Below are 18,870 nucleotides of genomic sequence, written 5' to 3'. Positions count from 1 at the left end.
TTAAAAAAATAATAATAATTTAACTCCCCTTATTCCACTTGCTCGCGCAGCCGGCATCTCTTCTGTCTTCATCTTAGCTGTGTGCAGGAAAAGGACCTGTGGTGACGTCACTCCGGTCATCACATGGTCCATCACATGATCCAAAAGATCATGTGATGGATCATGTGATGACCGGAGTGACGTCACCACAGGTCCTGTTGCTACACAGCAAAGAAAGAAGACAGAAGAGATGCCGGCTGCGCGAGCAAGTGGACTAAGGTGAGTTAAATTATATATATTTTTTTTTAACCCCTCCAGCCCTATTGTACTTTGCATTCTGTATTCAGAATGCTATTATTTTCCCTTATAACCATGTTATAAGGGAAAATAATATAATCTACAGAACACCGATCCCAAGCCCGAACTTCTGTGAAGAAGTTCAGGTTTTGCTACCAAACATGCGCGATTTTTCTCACGCGAGTGCAAAACGCATTACAATGTTTTGCACTCGCGCGGAAAAATCACGCATGTTCCCGCAACGCACCCGCACCTTTTCCCGCAACGCCCGTGTGAAACCAGCCTAAGGGACCCAAAGTGTGTGACGGCCACATATGGAGATACCAGTATTATAAATGGCACATGGTAGTTGGGGGCCTCCATGTTACTAATTGTGCAGTCTCTAAATTGTGGGGGCTAAAATTGTTCTATACTTAGGATCATTGGGGGCCTTTGATCCCCATAAGACATGTTCTTCTGACCTGTCATAAAACTCTTTCATAGTTTAATGATGACTCATCGGGAATATCCGGTACCTAGAAATTCATTATTTTTGTCTTCTTTAGTCTTCAGACCTGTAGAACTGGGGTTCTGTGTGGAACCGGCACCATCAGCAGTTCAGCTCTGCAACATCCCCTGCCCATCAGGTTACCTGTTGTCTCCATGGACTGACTGGGGACCGTGTATACATGAGAATTGTCTGGCCCCTCATGGGAGAAAAGGTACGTTTTTTTTACTTTGGTACACAGAAAGAAAAAAAAACTGAAAAAGGCAGAACAATGATACATGTGCCTATTGAAATATTGAAGTAATGTTGATACATTGTATCAAAGAGGAAACTGTTGCAAATTGCAGATTTAGGAATTTATGAAATCAAAACATTTCAGGAGACAATTTTGACACTGCTGTTGTTTCAGGCTTTAAATTCAGAAGAAGACAAGTTGTCGTGAAGCCCACAAGAATGGCTGGGACTTGCCCCCATTTAGTAGAATCGGTCCCGTGTGAAGATCCTGTGTGCTATAGGAGGGCGGTATCTGGACAGTTACACTGTGTACCTGAAAACGGAGAATGTGGACACGGAAAATACAACGTAAACACGACCTGCCTGGGGGAGAACGGTGAGTCTCCTGCATTAGATTATTCTCTGGTTTAAAATATCTGGGAGATAGTTGCTTTGCCTTGGAAGGTCCTGGTCCTCCTTATAGAGGTCCAGCTGGTAAGAAGACTTTAGAGCAATGCCTTCTGGGAAAAAGTACGCAAAATAGCTCTACGGCAGAGGGGAGGAAACGGTCTCTCTTGTGCCACCTAGAGGTGTTAACCCTTTAAGTAATAACTTTATAGAGCTTGAAAGGTCTTGTGCAGGGATGCCCAATCTGCGGCCCTCCAGCTGTTGCAAAACTACAAGTCCCAGAATGCCCAGACTACCTACAGCTATCAGCCCACAGCAGGGCATGGTGGGAGTTGTAGTTTTACAACAGCTGGAGGGCCGCAGGATGGGCATCACTGGTCTTGTGTATAAAAGCGAAGGGTCCCAATAGCTTTATTCCATCTTTTTTTATCTTTTGTGGAGGAGTCACTTGCAAGTTTGCTCTCTTCTCTCTGAGTAATCCTGCTGTCCCTGTGGGGAGGGTTAGTCCTTGGTAGCCAGGACCTAAAGGGGTTGTCTCATCTTAGACAATGGGGGCATATCGCTAGGATATGCCCCCATTGTCTGATAGCTGCGGGTCCCACTGCTAAGACCCGCACCTATATTAAGAACGGAACCCCGAAAGTGTTGGATGGCGCACTGCGCATGCGCGGCCACCCTCCATTTATTTCCATGGGGCCGCCGAAAATAGCTGAGTGTTGGCTCGGCTATTTCCATCGGGGCCCATAGAAGTGAATGGGAGCAGTGGCCGGTCATGCGCAGTTTCTCCCATTCACTTCTATGGGGAGAGTGCTTGGTGGTGGCTGGACCACAGTCCTCCAGCCACCACTTTGCGGGGGCTCTGTTCTCGATATACAGTACAGACCAAAAGTTTGGACACACCTTCTCATTCAAAGAGTTTTCTTTATTTTCATGACTATGAAGGCATCAAAACTATGAATTAACACATGTGGAATTATATACATAACAAACAAGTGTGAAACAACTGAAAATATGTCATATTCTAGGTTCTTCAAAGTAGCCACCTTTTGCTTTGATTACTGCTTTGCACACTCTTGGCATTCTCTTGATCAGCTTCAAGAGGTAGTCCCCTGAAATGGTTTTCACTTCACAGGTGTGCCCTGTCAGGTTTAATAAGTGGGATTTCTTGCCTTATAAATGGGGTTGGGACCATCAGTTGCGTTGAGGAGAAGTCAGGTGGATACACAGCTGATAGTCCTACTGAATAGACTGTTAGAATTTGTATTATGGCAAGAAAAAAGCATCTAAGTAAAGAAAAACGAGTGGCCATCATTACTTTAAGAAATGAAGGTCAGTCAGTCAGCCGAAAAATTGGGAAAACTTTGAAAGTAAGGGCTATTTGACCATGAAGGAGAGTGATGGGGTGCTGCGCCAGATGACCTGGCCTCCACAGTCACCGGACCTGAACCCAATCGGGATGGTTTGGGGTGAGCTGGACCGCAGAGTGAAGGCAAAAGGGCCAACAAGTGCTAAGCATCTCTGGGAACTCCTTCAAGACTGTTGGAAGACCATTTCAGGGGACTACCTCTTGAAGCTCATCAAGAGAATGCCAAGAGTGTGCAAAGCAGTAATCAAAGCAAAAGGTGGCTACTTTGAAGAACCTAGAATATGACATATTTTCAGTTGTTTCACACTTGTTTGTTATGTATATAATTCCACATGTGTTAATTCATAGTTTTGATGCCTTCATAGTCATGAAAATAAAGAAAACCCTTTGAATGAGAAGATGTGTCCAAACTTTTGGTCTGTACTGTAGGTGCGGGTCCAAGTGTTGGGACCTACACCTATAAGACAATGGGGGCATAACCTAGCGATGACAAGCCCCCATTGTCTTAGATGAGACAACCCTTTTAAGGGGAATACTATGCTATGAGCTTCTCATCCCTATGTATGTAGCCTTTTGTGTTTCAGTACAGAGGTGATTAAATAGACTGGCCTAGAGTAGTGATTTTGCATTTTTTCTAGCTTTATGTAAATCAAAATCTCTGCTTGCTGTCAGTGAAGAACATTCTTGCTTATATCCAAATGCTCAAACAAGTCCTGACTCCTGACTTAAAAGGGGTTGTCCGGGTTCAGAGCTGAACCTGGACATAAACTTATTTTCACCCAGGCAGCCCCTCTGAGGCTAGCATCGGAGCATCTCATGCTACGATGCGCTCCCTTGCCCTGCGCTAGATCGCGCAGTGCACGGGTTCTTTTGTTTTCAATAACACACTGCCGGGTGGAGGCTTCCGCCCGGCAGTGTGTTTGGTGACATCACCGGCTCTGATGGGCGGGCTTTAGCGCTGCCCTAGCCGTTTTACTGGCTAGAGCAGCACGAAATCCCGCCTATCAGTGCCGGTGACGTCACCGGCTTCCTGGCAGCCCCATGGAGAGCCCCGGTATGTCACCGGATCTCCAAAAAATGCCTTTGCCCCGCATGATTTAGCGCAGGGCAAAGGAGAGCATCAGAGCATGAACTGCTCCGATGCTCCTGTCAGGGGGCTGCCGGGGTGAAAATGGAGGGATGTCCGGGTTCAGCTCTGAACCCAGACAACCCCTTTAATACTCACAATTGTGGATGAGTTACAGTTGTATCCAGTCCTGGAAATCCTCTGTGAGCTAAACAGCCAGGTTGATACATTGCACCTGCCGTGATACATTGTAGCAAAACTAATAGGACAGGAAAGGATGCAGTTCAAGCATATCCACCTGTCAGCTGTGATAAGTAAGGTTTTCTTTTTACCTTCCGAATGCAGTAATGTTTGCATTCACTGACGGCAAGCAGACAACATGAAAATTGTGAAAAATACAAACACAAAGTTTATCATAAATTTGCAAAATGTTTAATGTATAATACATACAACGGATCACATTTAAAGGAGTTGTCCAAGTGTTTAAAACTGATGACCTACCCAAAGGATCCGATCAGTGGCGGTCCGACTCCTGGGACCCCTGCCGATCAGCTGTTTGAAGAGGCCAGTGACTTCATGTTCGTTGATCACATGGACTGGGCGCAGCTCAAGTGAATGGGGCAGGGCTGCAATACCAAGAACCGCCACTACACAATGGATGGCACTGTGCTTGGTAAGCTGCAAGGGGGGCTGGGGTTCCGGCAGTGGCTTTAAATAGCTGACCGACAGGGGTGCCAGGTATCGAACCACCGCCCGTCAGAAACTGATGACCGATCCTGAGGATAGTCATCAGTAAGAAAGGGGTTTTCCAAGACTTTCTAACTGATGACACCCAGGACCCCCGCCAATCAGCTGTTTGATGAAGCAGCAGTGCTCCTGTGAGCGCCGGGGCCTTCTTTCTGCTTTTCATAGGCCAGTAACGACATGTCCATCAATCACGTGGCCTAGGAGCAGCTCAGCCCCATTGAAGTGAATGGGGCTGAGTCCGATACCAAGCACATCCGCTATACAATGTATGGCGCTGTGCTCGGTGAGCTCCGAGAAGGTCGCGGTCAGTGGCGTAGCTAGAAATAACTGGGCCCCACAGCAAATTTTTGAATGGGGCTCCATCCCGCAGTCATTTTTTAGTGACCCCTTCCTTTCATGTCGCCCCCCTCCCTGTGGCTAGTAAAGATCGCTCTCTCAGACCAGGGGCGGCGGCTGCTCCATCCGTTTTCTACACCGTCTATACTGACACTGTATATAATTTCATTGTGTAATACTGTTGAGGGGGCTGATTGGTCGGGGTCCCGGGTGTCGGACCCCCACTGATTAGATACTGATGACTTATCCAGAGGATAGGTCATCAACATAAAAATCTCGGAAACCCTTTTAAATGCTCAGAAAACCCCTTTAAGGAGTATAGGCATTGTCCCCAGCCGCTTCGGCTCCTGGTAGCACATCCCGAGCTGCTGGGTTTAGGTTCTGCGGACCTCCTGTCTTTTCAGCTGCTAGTGATGGAGAACTACTCAGGGGGTCCTGGATAAGCAGCATCTAATGTAACATAAGTGAGGTATTAATGCCATGGGCGGGGTTCCCCCATCTGGAGCTCTGGGATTATATAAGGTTAATCTTTTAAGTCTGTTCCCTGCCTATCAGTCGGCGCAGCACAGATTCTGATTAATGATTGTCCTGGGAATCAGCGTGTGGCTTATTATCATGGCAGGGGTTACTGATATATGTAGTAAAAAAGAATTACTTTCGGCGGGCTGCTGGGCTGCTAGTTCGCACATAGAATGTGTTTTACGTCTACCGCCGCTCCGTGCATAAAATCAGGAATTTGGCACTTTGCATAACAACGCTATGAATATATTTTCAATCTAAAACTTAAAAAAACAAAACTTTGATTCATGTGGAGATGTGATATCTGGAGATGTAATAACCCAATCAGGATTAGGATCCATTCAGGCGTCCGTAACGTGTTTTGCGGATCCACAGATCCGCAAAACACAGACAGCGGCAATGTGCGTTCTGTATTTTGAGGACCGCACATTGCCGGCACTAATAGGATATGCCTATTCTTGTCCGCAATTGCGGACAAGAATAGGACATGTTCTATTTTTTTCGGGAACGGAATTGCGGACCCGGAAGTGCAGTCTTGCAATTCCGTATCCGGGCAGCACATCGTGCTGCCCCATAAAAAATGAATGGGTCCGCAATTCCGTTCCACAAAATGCGTAACGTGTGAATGGACCCTTACTGGTCAGAAAACGGATCAAAGGGGTTGGACATTCTGGACAACCCCAATAAAATAACTGGCTTCTCCTGAAGATAAAATGACCAAGACGATATTAAAGGGGTTGTCCAGGATTATTAGACGGATCGGATACATATCAGATTGGTGGAAACTAGAGGTGAGCGAATTTCAGGTTTACTGGTAAAAGGTGAATAGCGTTATGGATTCCATTACTACGGACCATAACGCAATTCTATGACGGAATGCCTTTAGAAGCATTCCGTTATTCATTCCGTCATAATAGAAGTCTATGGGCTGCAAAACGGATCCGCCCCGTTTCGGTTATGCAGGAGAGTCCTCCCCTCCTCTAAAGGCATTCCGCTATGCATTCCGTCATAGAATTGCGTTATGGTCCGTGGTAACGGAATCCATAACGCAATTCACCTTTTACCAGTAAACGAAGTGTGAACGAATTTCAAAATATGATATTATAAGTGCAGAACAATAGCCCCGCGGGCGGCCCGAGCGCGCACAGCATCATAATAACCTATGATGCTGTGCGCTCTCGTCCACACGATGTATGCCGCTCCGGGACATATGGCCCGCTCACGGACTGTATGTCTCGGAGGGCATACGGTCGTGTGCATGAGCCCTAAGGAAGCAAGGGGTCCACGTACAGATCTCTATCTATCTTAGGTTGACGAGAGGTTACAATTAATGTTGAGCGAATCAAACTCCACAAAATGGAATTCAGGGAAAATTCTATTTGTCGCGAAGCCGAATTTCCTCATGCTTTGTGGTAAGAATCAATTTTCCCTGAATGGTGGTAAAAAAAAAAAAAAAAATCATACTTACCTCATCAGTTTTAGCGCAAAGAGCCAACCGCCGCCATCTTGATTGAAGATCCCGCTCGAAATCCTGTGCGCGTTGACGTTTAACGTCACCACACCGGCCGATGTGATGACAAGAGATTTCGTGCTGGATCTACAATCAAGATGGCGGCGGCTGGCTCTTAGCGATCGGATAGATGAGGTAAGTACGATTTTATTATTTTTATTTTACTCTACACTGTATTTTTGCTGTGAGATGCCGCGATCAGCTGGGGGGTACAATGATGGGGGGCGGCGCCACCCACTACTCACAAAGAAATGCGCTTTGTGACAAAGTAATTCGACAAGAAGTGATTTTTTTAAAAAATTTGGCAAAGCAGCCAAATGTAATTTTTGAATACTTGGCTCGTCTCTAATTCTCTAGTTTCAATGTCCAGCTCTGCATGAATCTAGTACCACAGCCTAGCTCTGACCTGATATGGTCCAGACCAGGAGTCTGGATCACGCCAAGTGTTAGGAGGACCATCACCTTGTCCTACAGTTGTGGATTGTCAGAATATATTTTGTAGGAACAGAAACAGGAACTTGTTTCAAAGTCTAAGCCATCGGGGGATGGGGGACTTTTTAATTTCAGTCTTTATGTTTCATTCCTAAAATATTAATGCAAGTTGTAAATTAATTATAAGAAGAAGACACTAAGAGCGAAGGAACATCCAAACAACATTAGGATGTGTGATGTATTCGTCTTACTACATCGGGTGAGTTTCAGGCTCGTCGAAAATGCATGTCCCTCGTTTCTGAGGAGAAGTCAATACCAAGTCAAGCTGCAGGCAGGAAAATAGGTGACACGTCCCTGGAGGCCCCCGAAATGTACCACTGCCTGAAATATTCATTCGCCATCCATTGTGTAGATGTATGGGCACTGTCATGTGCTAGGGACTCCAGCACTAAAGCCTCATGCGTATATCAATGCCATATGGCGGCACTTAGCGCCCCTACAGTTTCGTATCACAGATCCGTTGTGCCGCCATATAGCATTCTGTTCTCCCCTATACAGCATGTACAGTATGAATCTGTGAGACAAACCTCCGTGTGGCTCCATGGGAAATCACAGGCAAACTAGGCTACAATAGGGTACACCCTCAGGGCAATTTTTTTTATGATTGCATTTTACTCATTTTGGGCTATAAATCATATTTTTCAGCTGTTCTGTCACAAAGGGCTAACTATTTGTCTAGCGTTGTGAATGGTACTTTCACTTACTGACAATCATCTAATAACCCTTATCTGTAAACTAAGAGGTCATAAACACTAATTTAAGTCACTTTCTTATCAGTAAGATGAGAACTGGGCTATAATGAGTGTTTATAAGGTCAGAGAGCAGAGATAAGGAGTCCGTCAGCTCCTGGTCTGACGGAAAAGATAGAAAATCCAAAAGGTGCTACTAGAGAATCTCAGCTCTGTACAGAAAAAAGGACGCCATATCTTTAATAAAGACCAATTGGAAAAAATATTTTAGCTCAAAATAAGTACAATGCAATAATAAAATAAATGCCCCCCAAAGGTGTACATAGCCGTTAACTCTATTCGTTGCACTTGTACTCGACCATCTCCAGCAGTCCCATAGAGCTGAATGGATTAGCAGATACATATACACGTCTGCTGCTCCATCCAGATAGAGGGACACTATTTGAATAGACACTTATTGCCTCTCTGTTGGTAGGGGATAAGCTCTTGTCTTGTGACAACCCCTTTAAGAAATAGGGAGAATTTAAAGGGTTTCAGACCACGACATTGGCAGACTTTCCTTAGGCTACATTCATATCTGTCGCCGAGATCTGAGTCACATCCCACCACCATCTACATCACATGCATGGGAATGGGGTTTCTGTATCCCTGTTCAGACGCAATCGCAAATTAGTACACAGCGGCTACCAAAAGTGTGGCACCGTGTCTGGTAACCAGTGAGGGGGAGGCAGCGCCGATCTGGTATCTATCACCATTAATTTTGTAGTACTGGCGGATGTCCTTTAAATGCAATGCATCCTGGGAAAACTCTGCAAATTAGGTCTCCTCCTCCATAAGAATTAAAACAGCCGCTTCCGGCGCCACCTGCAGGTGACCGCCCTATAAAGCAGTGAATTATTTTGTGCACTGTTTCATAAATGGACAGTAAGGAAAGGCCACAGACTAAATCTCCCATGGCGGGGGTTCTGATTGGGAGGCAGAAGTAACCGCATCCCTCTCCCTAACCTCGCAGATGCCGCAATCACTATTGAACGTGGCATCTCAGGGGTTAAATGATCCCAGTCATTGCGGCCAGGTGCCTTATGTATTATACATGCATGTACGCCATTATATGTTAAGGGGTTAAACTTATTTGTCTGTTATTTGGACCCCCTCCTCCCCCCCACACACGCAGGAGCAGAGGAACACAATGAATAAATAATTCCGTGCGCAGCGCCATTCATATTCCGGACATACATATTAATGATCGGCGTTTGTCGCCTTTCACCTCTGAAATGACAAGATCCCAGGCAGCCGTGCCACCGTCACAAGAGGATCCTCGAGCTCCGGCACCTGGTGACTCGTTTTATTGAAATGCATGCAAGATGATGCTGCAGATGGGGACAAATCTGAATTACTTAACAGTATATGACGAATGGCTGCTGTTCAAGAGGCTCGGACGGAAGGTTCAGCTGTGAGGCCGGAATTATCATTTACTGGAGTCTAACTAGATGGCAGGAGGAGATGTGGCAGATGAAAAGCATGTTCATAGGATATGCTGCTAATAAGCTGCTGGGTGGCTGGTGGAGATGGGGAGAACCAGAAGAGCGAGGCTCAGCGCCTCTCCTCTCTCTTCTCTCGACACTCACCCTTGGGGAACATAGCACCTGCAGAGGCAAGTACTGAATATAGATGGATAGGTGGGTGTCCGACTCCCATTAGCCGTAGACCACCTCCTTCATGGTTCTCCAGAAGATCCTTCACTCCTCACCACCACCGTAGTTGGGAAATTTAGTGCATGGAGGCCCTGCCATCAAACCCACCCAGGAACATCTACTAATGGGTGGTGCTTACACAAGCCCTGCCCTTTTTTTGGCCCATGGACTGAAAATTAGGGACAATGCCTACAAATTCGGGACTGTTGTTGGCCACTACAGTGTGTAATTGTGAGACACTGGTGGTAAGGAGCATCATCCCTCACATGTCATCTAATAGACAAGTTGAGTGTCTAGAACAGGGATTCGCAACCTCCAGTGCTCCAGCTGGTGTGAAACTACAACTCCTGGTCTGTTCAATGCACTTCTATGGGATTACTAAGGAAACGTGCATGCTGGGAGTTGTAGTTTTACAACAGCTGGAGCACCGGACGTTGGTGACCCCCGGTTTAGAACAAAATAGAAGGTGGGTTCATGAGCCCAGAGACTTTCCACCAGGGTCGTAACTAAAGGCTCATGGGCCCTGGTGCAAGAGGTCAGCTTGGGCCCCCCTTTTCTCAGTGGCCAGGGGCAGGGGTGCACACAGCCTTCATGCTGCCTGAGCAAAAATTGAAACAGCCACCCCCCCCCCATGCCAACTTCTTGACCTAACCCCTTTCCTCCAGCCAGAGGTGTAACATGAAGATTCTGGGCCCCAGTGCAAAATCTATTACAGAGCCCTCCCAGTGTGACTTTCTATAATACTGTTGTCTTCTTATACGGCACAAGGGTCTTTGGGCCCCCTTAGGCTCTTGGGCCTGGTAGAGACTGCTACCCCTGCTTTCCACTATAGTAAGACATAGTGTACTTGCGAACTCTCCCCGGATCATCAGAGTGGCTCCCAGAAAATGGGGGGACCTCTCGGACCCCTGGAAGAGCTGGCATAGCTCCTGGGACAAGAGGCAGCCCTCTATGTATTGTAACTGCATCTGGCCCTGGGATGCTGCGTCATTACATGCAACCCCCGAGCCCAAATGTATATTCAGGGGGTGAGCCTTTAACAAGTGGGCATGTCAAACTTTACTGTCACACACACAGCAGGTTTTTCCTGAGGTCGACTTACGATTGTTGGCACGTATGTTGTAAGTATCTTGACCCATTCACGCCTCCTGAGTCTGCTCTAAACACGGTGGGTACCGGCTGGCAGTTGGTGGCATGGTTAGTTACTCCAATTCCAGCAGTTTAACCCCTCGGTATGTTGCCGTCAATTGCAATCACAGGGTGCCAAGTGGTTGTCATTGCAGCCAGGGGCCATGCGAAGGCCCCAAGGACTACCATGTTAGCACTCCTATTACACTTCTGGCTCTGGAAGGGAGTAATTGCATGGTAAAAATCACAAGAAGGCTCAAGACCCCTAGAGTGACTGAGAAAAAAGTAAAAATAAATAAATAAAAAATTCTCATTTATTAGATATACCAAAAATAAAGATAATTAGTATCACCATGTACAAAAGCTCTGAAATATTAAAATATTACATTATTTATCTTGCAAGGTGAATGTATATATATAAAAAAATATCTTAATGCTAGAATTCCCATTTTTTGGCCACCTTGTCTCCCCTACAAAAAAAAGGATGAAAAAGCCTTATGTTACGCAAAATGGTACAAACAAAATCTACAGCTCATGTGCAAAAAACAAAAAGCCCTCCCACAGCTGCCTCCTCAGAAAAAAAAAGTTATGGAGACACTAAGGCCCCTTTCACACGGGCGAGTATTCCGCACGGATGCGATGCGTGAGTTGAACGCATTGCACCCGCACTGAATACCGACCCATTCATTTCTATAGGGCTGTGCACACGAGCGGTGATTTTCACGCATAAAATATTACATTATTTATCTTGCAAGGTGAATGTATATATAAAAAAATATCTTAATGCTAGATTTTCATGCACGGTTGCTAGGAGACGATCGGGATGGGGACCCGATCATTATTATTTTCCCTTATAACATGGTTATAAGGGAAAATAATAGCATTCTGAATACAGAATGCATAGTACAATAGCGCTGGAGGGGTTAAATTTTTTTTATAATAATTAAACTCACCTTAATCCACTTGCTCGTGCTGCCCGGCTTCTCTTCTGTCTTCTGCTATGTGCAGGAAAAGGACCTTTGATGACGTCACTCCGGTCATCACATGGTCCATCACATGATCCATCACCATGATAAAAGATCATGTGACGGACCATGTGATGACCGGAGTGACTTCACCACAGGTCCTTTTCCTGTACACAGCAAAAAAGAAGACAGAAGAGAAGCCGGCTGCGCGAGCAAGTGGATTAAGGTGAGTTTAATTATTTATATATTTTTTTTAACCCCTCCAGCCCTATTGTACTATGTATTCTGTATTCAGAATGCTATTATTTTCCCTTATAACCATGTTATAAGGAGAAATAATAATGATCGGGTCCCCATCCTGATCGTCTCCTAGCAACCGTGCGTGAAAATCGCACCGCATCCGCACTTGCTTGCAGATGCTTGCGATTTTCACGCAACCCCATTCATTTCTATGTGGCCTGCGTTACGTGAAAAAACGCACAAAGAGGAGCATGCTGCGATTTTCACGTAACGCACAAGTGATGCGTGAAAATCACCGCTCATGTGCACAGCCCCATAGAAATGAATGGGTCAGGATTCAGTGCGGGTGCAATGCGTTCAACTCACGCATCGCATCCGCGCGGAATACTCGCCCGTGTGAATAGGGGGCCTAACGCCTCGTCCACATTTCTGTGTCAGTGACACGTCCGTGAAAAAAAGCGTACATGTTTCATCCGTGAAGCTGTACGTGAAGGATCCGTGTTTGGTCCGTGTGTCCGTTTTTACCATCCGTGTGTCATCAGTAATTCAATAAATAAATTAATTTCCAAAGAATCTCTTATTAGTCTTCAGTGAAAAACTGACTCAACACGGATGTGTGTAGGTGATTTTCACGGACCCATAGACTTTAATGGGCGTGCTTGGTCCGCATCACGGATCAAAGTAGTGCATTTTCCCCGTGATTTTTTTTTACTGACCCGCGGTCAGTAAGAAGGATACTGAAATGTGAACAGACACATTTAAATCAATGGGTACGTGTGCTGTCCGTGGAAAATGCGGACAGCACACGTCAGTGAAAAACGGAAATGTGGACAAGGCCTAAGCAATAAAAAAAATAAAAAAAATTAATACTGAAACTGTAATCATACTGACCCACATCATGAGGTTTTTATTGCCTAGCAAACAACGTTCATACAATACCCAAAAAGAATGGCTGAACTGCATTTGTTTCCATTGCCGCCAAAATATTACATTTTACAGTTTCTCATTATATGGTACTACTAAAAATAAATTCATTGTGCAAAAAAATTAAAATAAATTCCACGTTAATGGAAAAAACAAAAACAAAAACAAAAAACATGGCTTTTGAAAGATTGGGTGGAAAAAACAAAAACTGCCTTGCAAATAGCCCTGGTCCTAAAGGGGTTAATATAAACTGACTTTGTTGCTTTCCAAAATGTTTCCTGCTCACTTAGCGTTGCAGCAAGCGGCGGCGTCCAGGCAAATGGTCCCCATTAGCGATTGTTCTCCGAGACCTCGCTGTAAAATGTAATATCTCTTCCACCTCGGATACAATGGCCGCCTCATTGCTGGTCTTCGCGAGGATTGCCTTCACCATCGGCTTGCGTTTTGGATAGATTTTTTTCGCAGAGGCTCAATCAGAGGGAGAAATATTAAAATAAAGGACATTTTGAGAACGGATACCTTCTCATAGCGGATTCCGGGAAGCAGCTATTGCCTTGTGTGATAAATTCATAAATCATATATGTGGATAATATTGTGCTTGAGTTTCTAAATTACTTTCCGTCTCTCGGTTCCGCTGATATTTATCTCACCCCTGAACTCTTATTTATTGCGGTTTCCAGCACCTGGCAGAAGTAATGCATTGCAATCTGGATTATATTCATGCATATTAAATGGCAATACTGCAGACTCGTCCACTTCTTCTCGACGTGGATGGGCTGAGGGTAATTGTTTGTCCTAGACCTACCTTCACCATATGTGTCGGGGTTGACGATGGATAAGATTGCTTTCTGTCATCTAATTGAAGGAGTTGAGACCCCCCTTTCATTAGACCCTATTGGAGCCATATGGAAAGGGGGGGTGCTCTATTATTCAGGGATTACAGATGCTAACAAACAGTCGCTGTCACTCTGAAGACCCCTCTACAAGGGGGAAAAGACAACAGATCCCACTGCAAAACCCATTCCTCCATCACCACTGTCAGCAGCAAGTTTCAAAAAGCATAGGATTATGCAGGTGCACAATGCATGAGGATGATGCACCCAGTGATGTCACAGTACAGATATAATAAACACAGTGATGTCACAGTACAGATATAATAAACACAGTGATGTCACAGTACAGGGATAATAAACACAGTAATGTCCCAGTACAGGGGTAATAAACACAGTGATGTCACAGTACAGATATAATAAACACAGTGATGTCACAGTACAGAGATAATAAACACAGTGATGTCACAGTACAGGGATAATAAACACAGTAATGTCCCAGTACAGGGGTAATAAACACAGTGATGTCACAGTACAGAGATAATAAACACAGTGATGTCACAGTACAGAGATAATAAACACAGTGATGTCACAGTACAGGGATAATAAACACAGTGATGTCACAGTACAGGGATAATAAACACAGTGATGTCCCAGTACAGGGATAATAAACACAGTGATGTCACAGTACAGGGATAATATACACAGTGATGTCACAGTACAGGGATAATAAACACAGTGATGTCACAGTACAGAGATAATAAACACAGTGATGTCACAGTACAGAGATAATAAACACAGTGATGTCACAGTACAGGGATAATAAACACAGTGATGTCACAGTACAGGGATAATAAACAGTGATGTCACAGTACAGAGATAATAAACACAGTGATGTCACATTACAGGGATAATAAACACAGTGATGTCACAGTACAGGGATAATAAACACAATGATGTCCCAGTACAGGGATAATATACACAGTGATGTCCCAGTACAGGGATAATAAACACAGTGATGTCACAGTACAGGGATAATAAACAGTGATGTCACAGTACAGGGATAATAAACACAGTGATGTCACAGTACAGGGATAATAAACACAGTGATGTCCCAGTACAGGGATAATAAACACAGTGATGTCACAGTACAGGGATAATAAACACAGTGATGTCACAGTACAGATATAATAAACACAGTGATGTCACAGTACAGGGATAATAAACACAGTGATGTCCCAGTACAGGGATAATAAACACAGTGATGTCACAGTACAGGGATAATAAACACAGTGATGTCACAGTACAGATATAATAAACACAGTGATGTCACAGTACAGGGATAATAAACACAGTGATGTCCCAGTACAGGGATAATAAACACAGTGATGTCACAGTACAGGGATAATAAACACAGTGATGTCACAGTACAGGGATAATAAACACAGTGATGTCACAGTACAGGGATAATAAACACAGTGATGTCACAGTACAGAAATAATAAACAGTGATGTCACAGTACAGGGATAATAAACACAGTGATGTCACAGTACAGGGGTAATAAACACAGTGATGTCACAGTACAGGGTTAATTTGACACAGTGATGTCACAGTACAGAGATAATAAACACAGTGATGTCACAGTACAGAGATAATAAACACAGTGATGTCACAGTACAGGGTTAATTTGACACAGTGATGTCACAGTACAGAGATAATAAACACAGTGATGTCACAGTACAGAGATAATAAACACAGTGATGTCACAGTACATGGATAATAAACACAGCGATGTCACAGTACAGAGATAATAAACACAGTGATGTCACAGTACAGGTATAATAAACACAGTGATGTCACAGTACAGAGATAATAAACACAGTGATGTCACAGTACAGAGATAATAAACACAGTGATGTCACAGTACAGAGATAATAAACACAGTGATGTCACAGTACAGGGATAATAAACACAGTGATGTCACAGTACAGGGATAATAAACACAGTGATGTCACAGTACAGAGACAATAAACACAGTGATGTCACAGTACAGAGATAATAAACACAGTGATGTCACAGTACAGGGATAATAAACACAGTGATGTCACAGTACAGGGATAATAAACACAGTGATGTCACAGTACAGGGATAATAAACACAGTGATGTCACAGTACAGGGATAATAAACACAGTGATGTCACAGTACAGAAATAATAAACACAGTGATGTCACAGTACAGGGATAATAAACACAGTGATGTCACAGTACAGGGGTAATAAACACAGTGATGTCACAGTACAGGGTTAATTTGACACAGTGATGTCACAGTACAGAGATAATAAACACAGTGATGTCACAGTACAGAGATAATAAACACAGTGATGTCACAGTACAGGGTTAATTTGACACAGTGATGTCACAGTACAGAGATAATAAACACAGTGATGTCACAGTACAGAGATAATAAACACAGTGAAGTCACAGTACAGAGATAAGAAACACAGTGATGTCACAGTACAGGGATAATAAACACAGTGATGTCACAGTACAGGTATAATAAACACAGTGATGTCACAGTACAGAGATAATAAACACAGTGATGTCACAGTACAGGTATAATAAACACAGTGATGTCACAGTACAGAGATAATAAACACAGTGATGTCACAGTACAGATATAATAAACACAGTGATGTCACAGTACAGGGATAATAAACACAGTGATGTCACAGTACAGGGGTAATAAACACAGTGATGTCACAGTACAGAGATAATAAACACAGTGATGTCACAGTACAGGGATAATAAACACAGTGATGTCACAGTACAGGGTTAATTTAACACAGTGATGTCACAGTACAGAGATCATAAACACAGTGATGTCACAGTACAGGGATAATAAACACAGTGATGTCACAGTACAGAGATAATAAACACAGTGATGTCACAGTACAGGGATAATAAACACAGTGATGTCACAGTACAGTTATAATAAACACAATGATGTCACAGTACAGGGATAATAAACACAGTGATGTCACAGTACAGGGGTAATAAACACAGTGATGTCACAGTACAGAGATAATAAACACAGTGATGTCACAGTACAGGGATAATAAACACAGTGATGTCACAGTACAGTTATAATAAACACAGCGATGTCACAGTACAGGGATAATAAACACAGCGATGTCACAGTACAGGGATAATAAACACAGTGATGTCACAGTACAGGGATAATAAACACAGTGATGTCACAGTACAGAGATAATAAACACAGTGATGTCACAGTACAGAGATAATAAACACAGTGATGTCACAGTACAGGGATAATAAACACAGTGATGTCACAGTACAGGGGTAATAAACACAGTGATGTCACAGTACAGGGATAATAAACACAGTGATGTCACAGTACAGAGATAATAAACACAGTGATGTCACAGTACAGGGATAATAAACACAGTGATGTCACAGTACAGGGATAATAAACACAGTGATGTCACAGTACAGAGATAACACAGTGATGTCACAGTGCAGGGATAATAAACAGTGATGTCACAGTACAGGGATAATAAACACAGTGATGTCACAGTACAGGGATAATAAACACAGTGATGTCACAGTAAAGGGATAATAAACACAGTGATGTCACAGTACAGGGATAATAAACACAGTGATGTCACAGTACAGGGATAATAAACACAGTGATGTCACAGTACAGGATAATAAACACAGTGATGTCACAGTACAGAGATAATAAACAGTGATGTCACAGTACAGGGATAATAAACACAGTGATGTCACAGTGCAGGGATAATAAACACAGTGATGTCACAGTACAGGGATAATAAACAGTGATGTCACAGTACAGGGATAATAAACATAGTGATGTCACAGTACAGGGATAATAAACACAGTGATGTCACAGTACAGGGATAATAAACAGTGATGTCACAGTACAGGGATAATAAACACAGTGATGTCACAGTACAGGGATAATAAACACAGTGATGTCACAGTACAGGGATAATAAACAGTGATGTCACAGTACAGGGATGACAGATCAATCACAGTTCACCTCATATTTAATTATACAAAAAACAAACAACATTATCGGAGGTCATGTTTTCATTTTCATTTGAGCAACTCTGCACTCATCACCAACACGTATTTGCTATGAATCGAGATGAACAGGTGAAATTTAGAGCGGCCATCGACACGAGATAACTGACAGCCAAAAACATGTTGCCATGATGACAGTGATCAGGGGCTGCCAGAAACATCTGCCGCTGCTTATCAGGGGTTAATAGGATGCAACAAAATTCAACATGGCTGATGGATATTTCTCCCCCCACCCCCCCATGGTAGACATTTGAATCACGAAAGATTGTCATGGAATCTGCAAAAACAAATAGCCTTCAGTAGCCGCTGTCACACTGAACCTTCATGCAACTTTTTTTCTCCCGGTGTCTTTCTTATTGATGTCTCCTCCTGCAGCCTTTATACCGTATATGTTGAAGCTGTCATCTGGTACAAGCCTCTGTGCAGCTCCGGTGCGAATCAGCTTATAAATCACATTGGACGCACTATGGAGATTATCGGATATTAATGGAAACGTTCACAGAGACCAAATGAATTTTTTTCCCATCCAATTAATGTCCTGAAAGTCAGGATGAAGTAGCAGAGCGATTCTGAGAAATGAATCTTATGAGATTTTATAGCGGAATAAAACTCGCTCATGTGGTCGGTAACAGTTCCCTCTGTGTAAGATCGGGTAATTTTATGTTCTTTACTCCAAAAGCGATGAAAACATAAAATATCTGTCAGCATTAACACTGGCATGATATGTTTTAATTGTTCCAGTGCTTCAAAAATGGAAAATGAAGCGACTTTGCAAGTAGATTTTAAATCTAAAAATGTATCTTTTTTAATTTTTTGTCTTCAGCTCCTGCACAGATCTATGTGTCTGCATGGTAA

The 18,870-nt window shown here is 43.6% G+C and overlaps 1 protein-coding gene across 1 annotated transcript in view; it reads left to right on the top strand.

The window, feature by feature from the left end:
• The window catches only part of THSD7B (thrombospondin type 1 domain containing 7B), a 594,761-nt gene that overhangs the window by 285,078 nt on the left and 290,813 nt on the right, over positions 1-18,870 (top strand). The window contains 2 exon segments of the mRNA XM_040440450.1: positions 822-977; positions 1,173-1,373. Of these exon segments, the coding sequence (XP_040296384.1) occupies positions 822-977; positions 1,173-1,373 (357 nt within the window).

The sequence above is a fragment of the Bufo bufo genome, chromosome 7 (assembly GCF_905171765.1).
Source record: "Bufo bufo chromosome 7, aBufBuf1.1, whole genome shotgun sequence".
NCBI lineage: Eukaryota > Metazoa > Chordata > Amphibia > Anura > Bufonidae > Bufo > Bufo bufo.
Note: the sequence above shows the minus strand (reverse complement) of the source record. Positions and strands in the feature narration are given on the sequence as shown.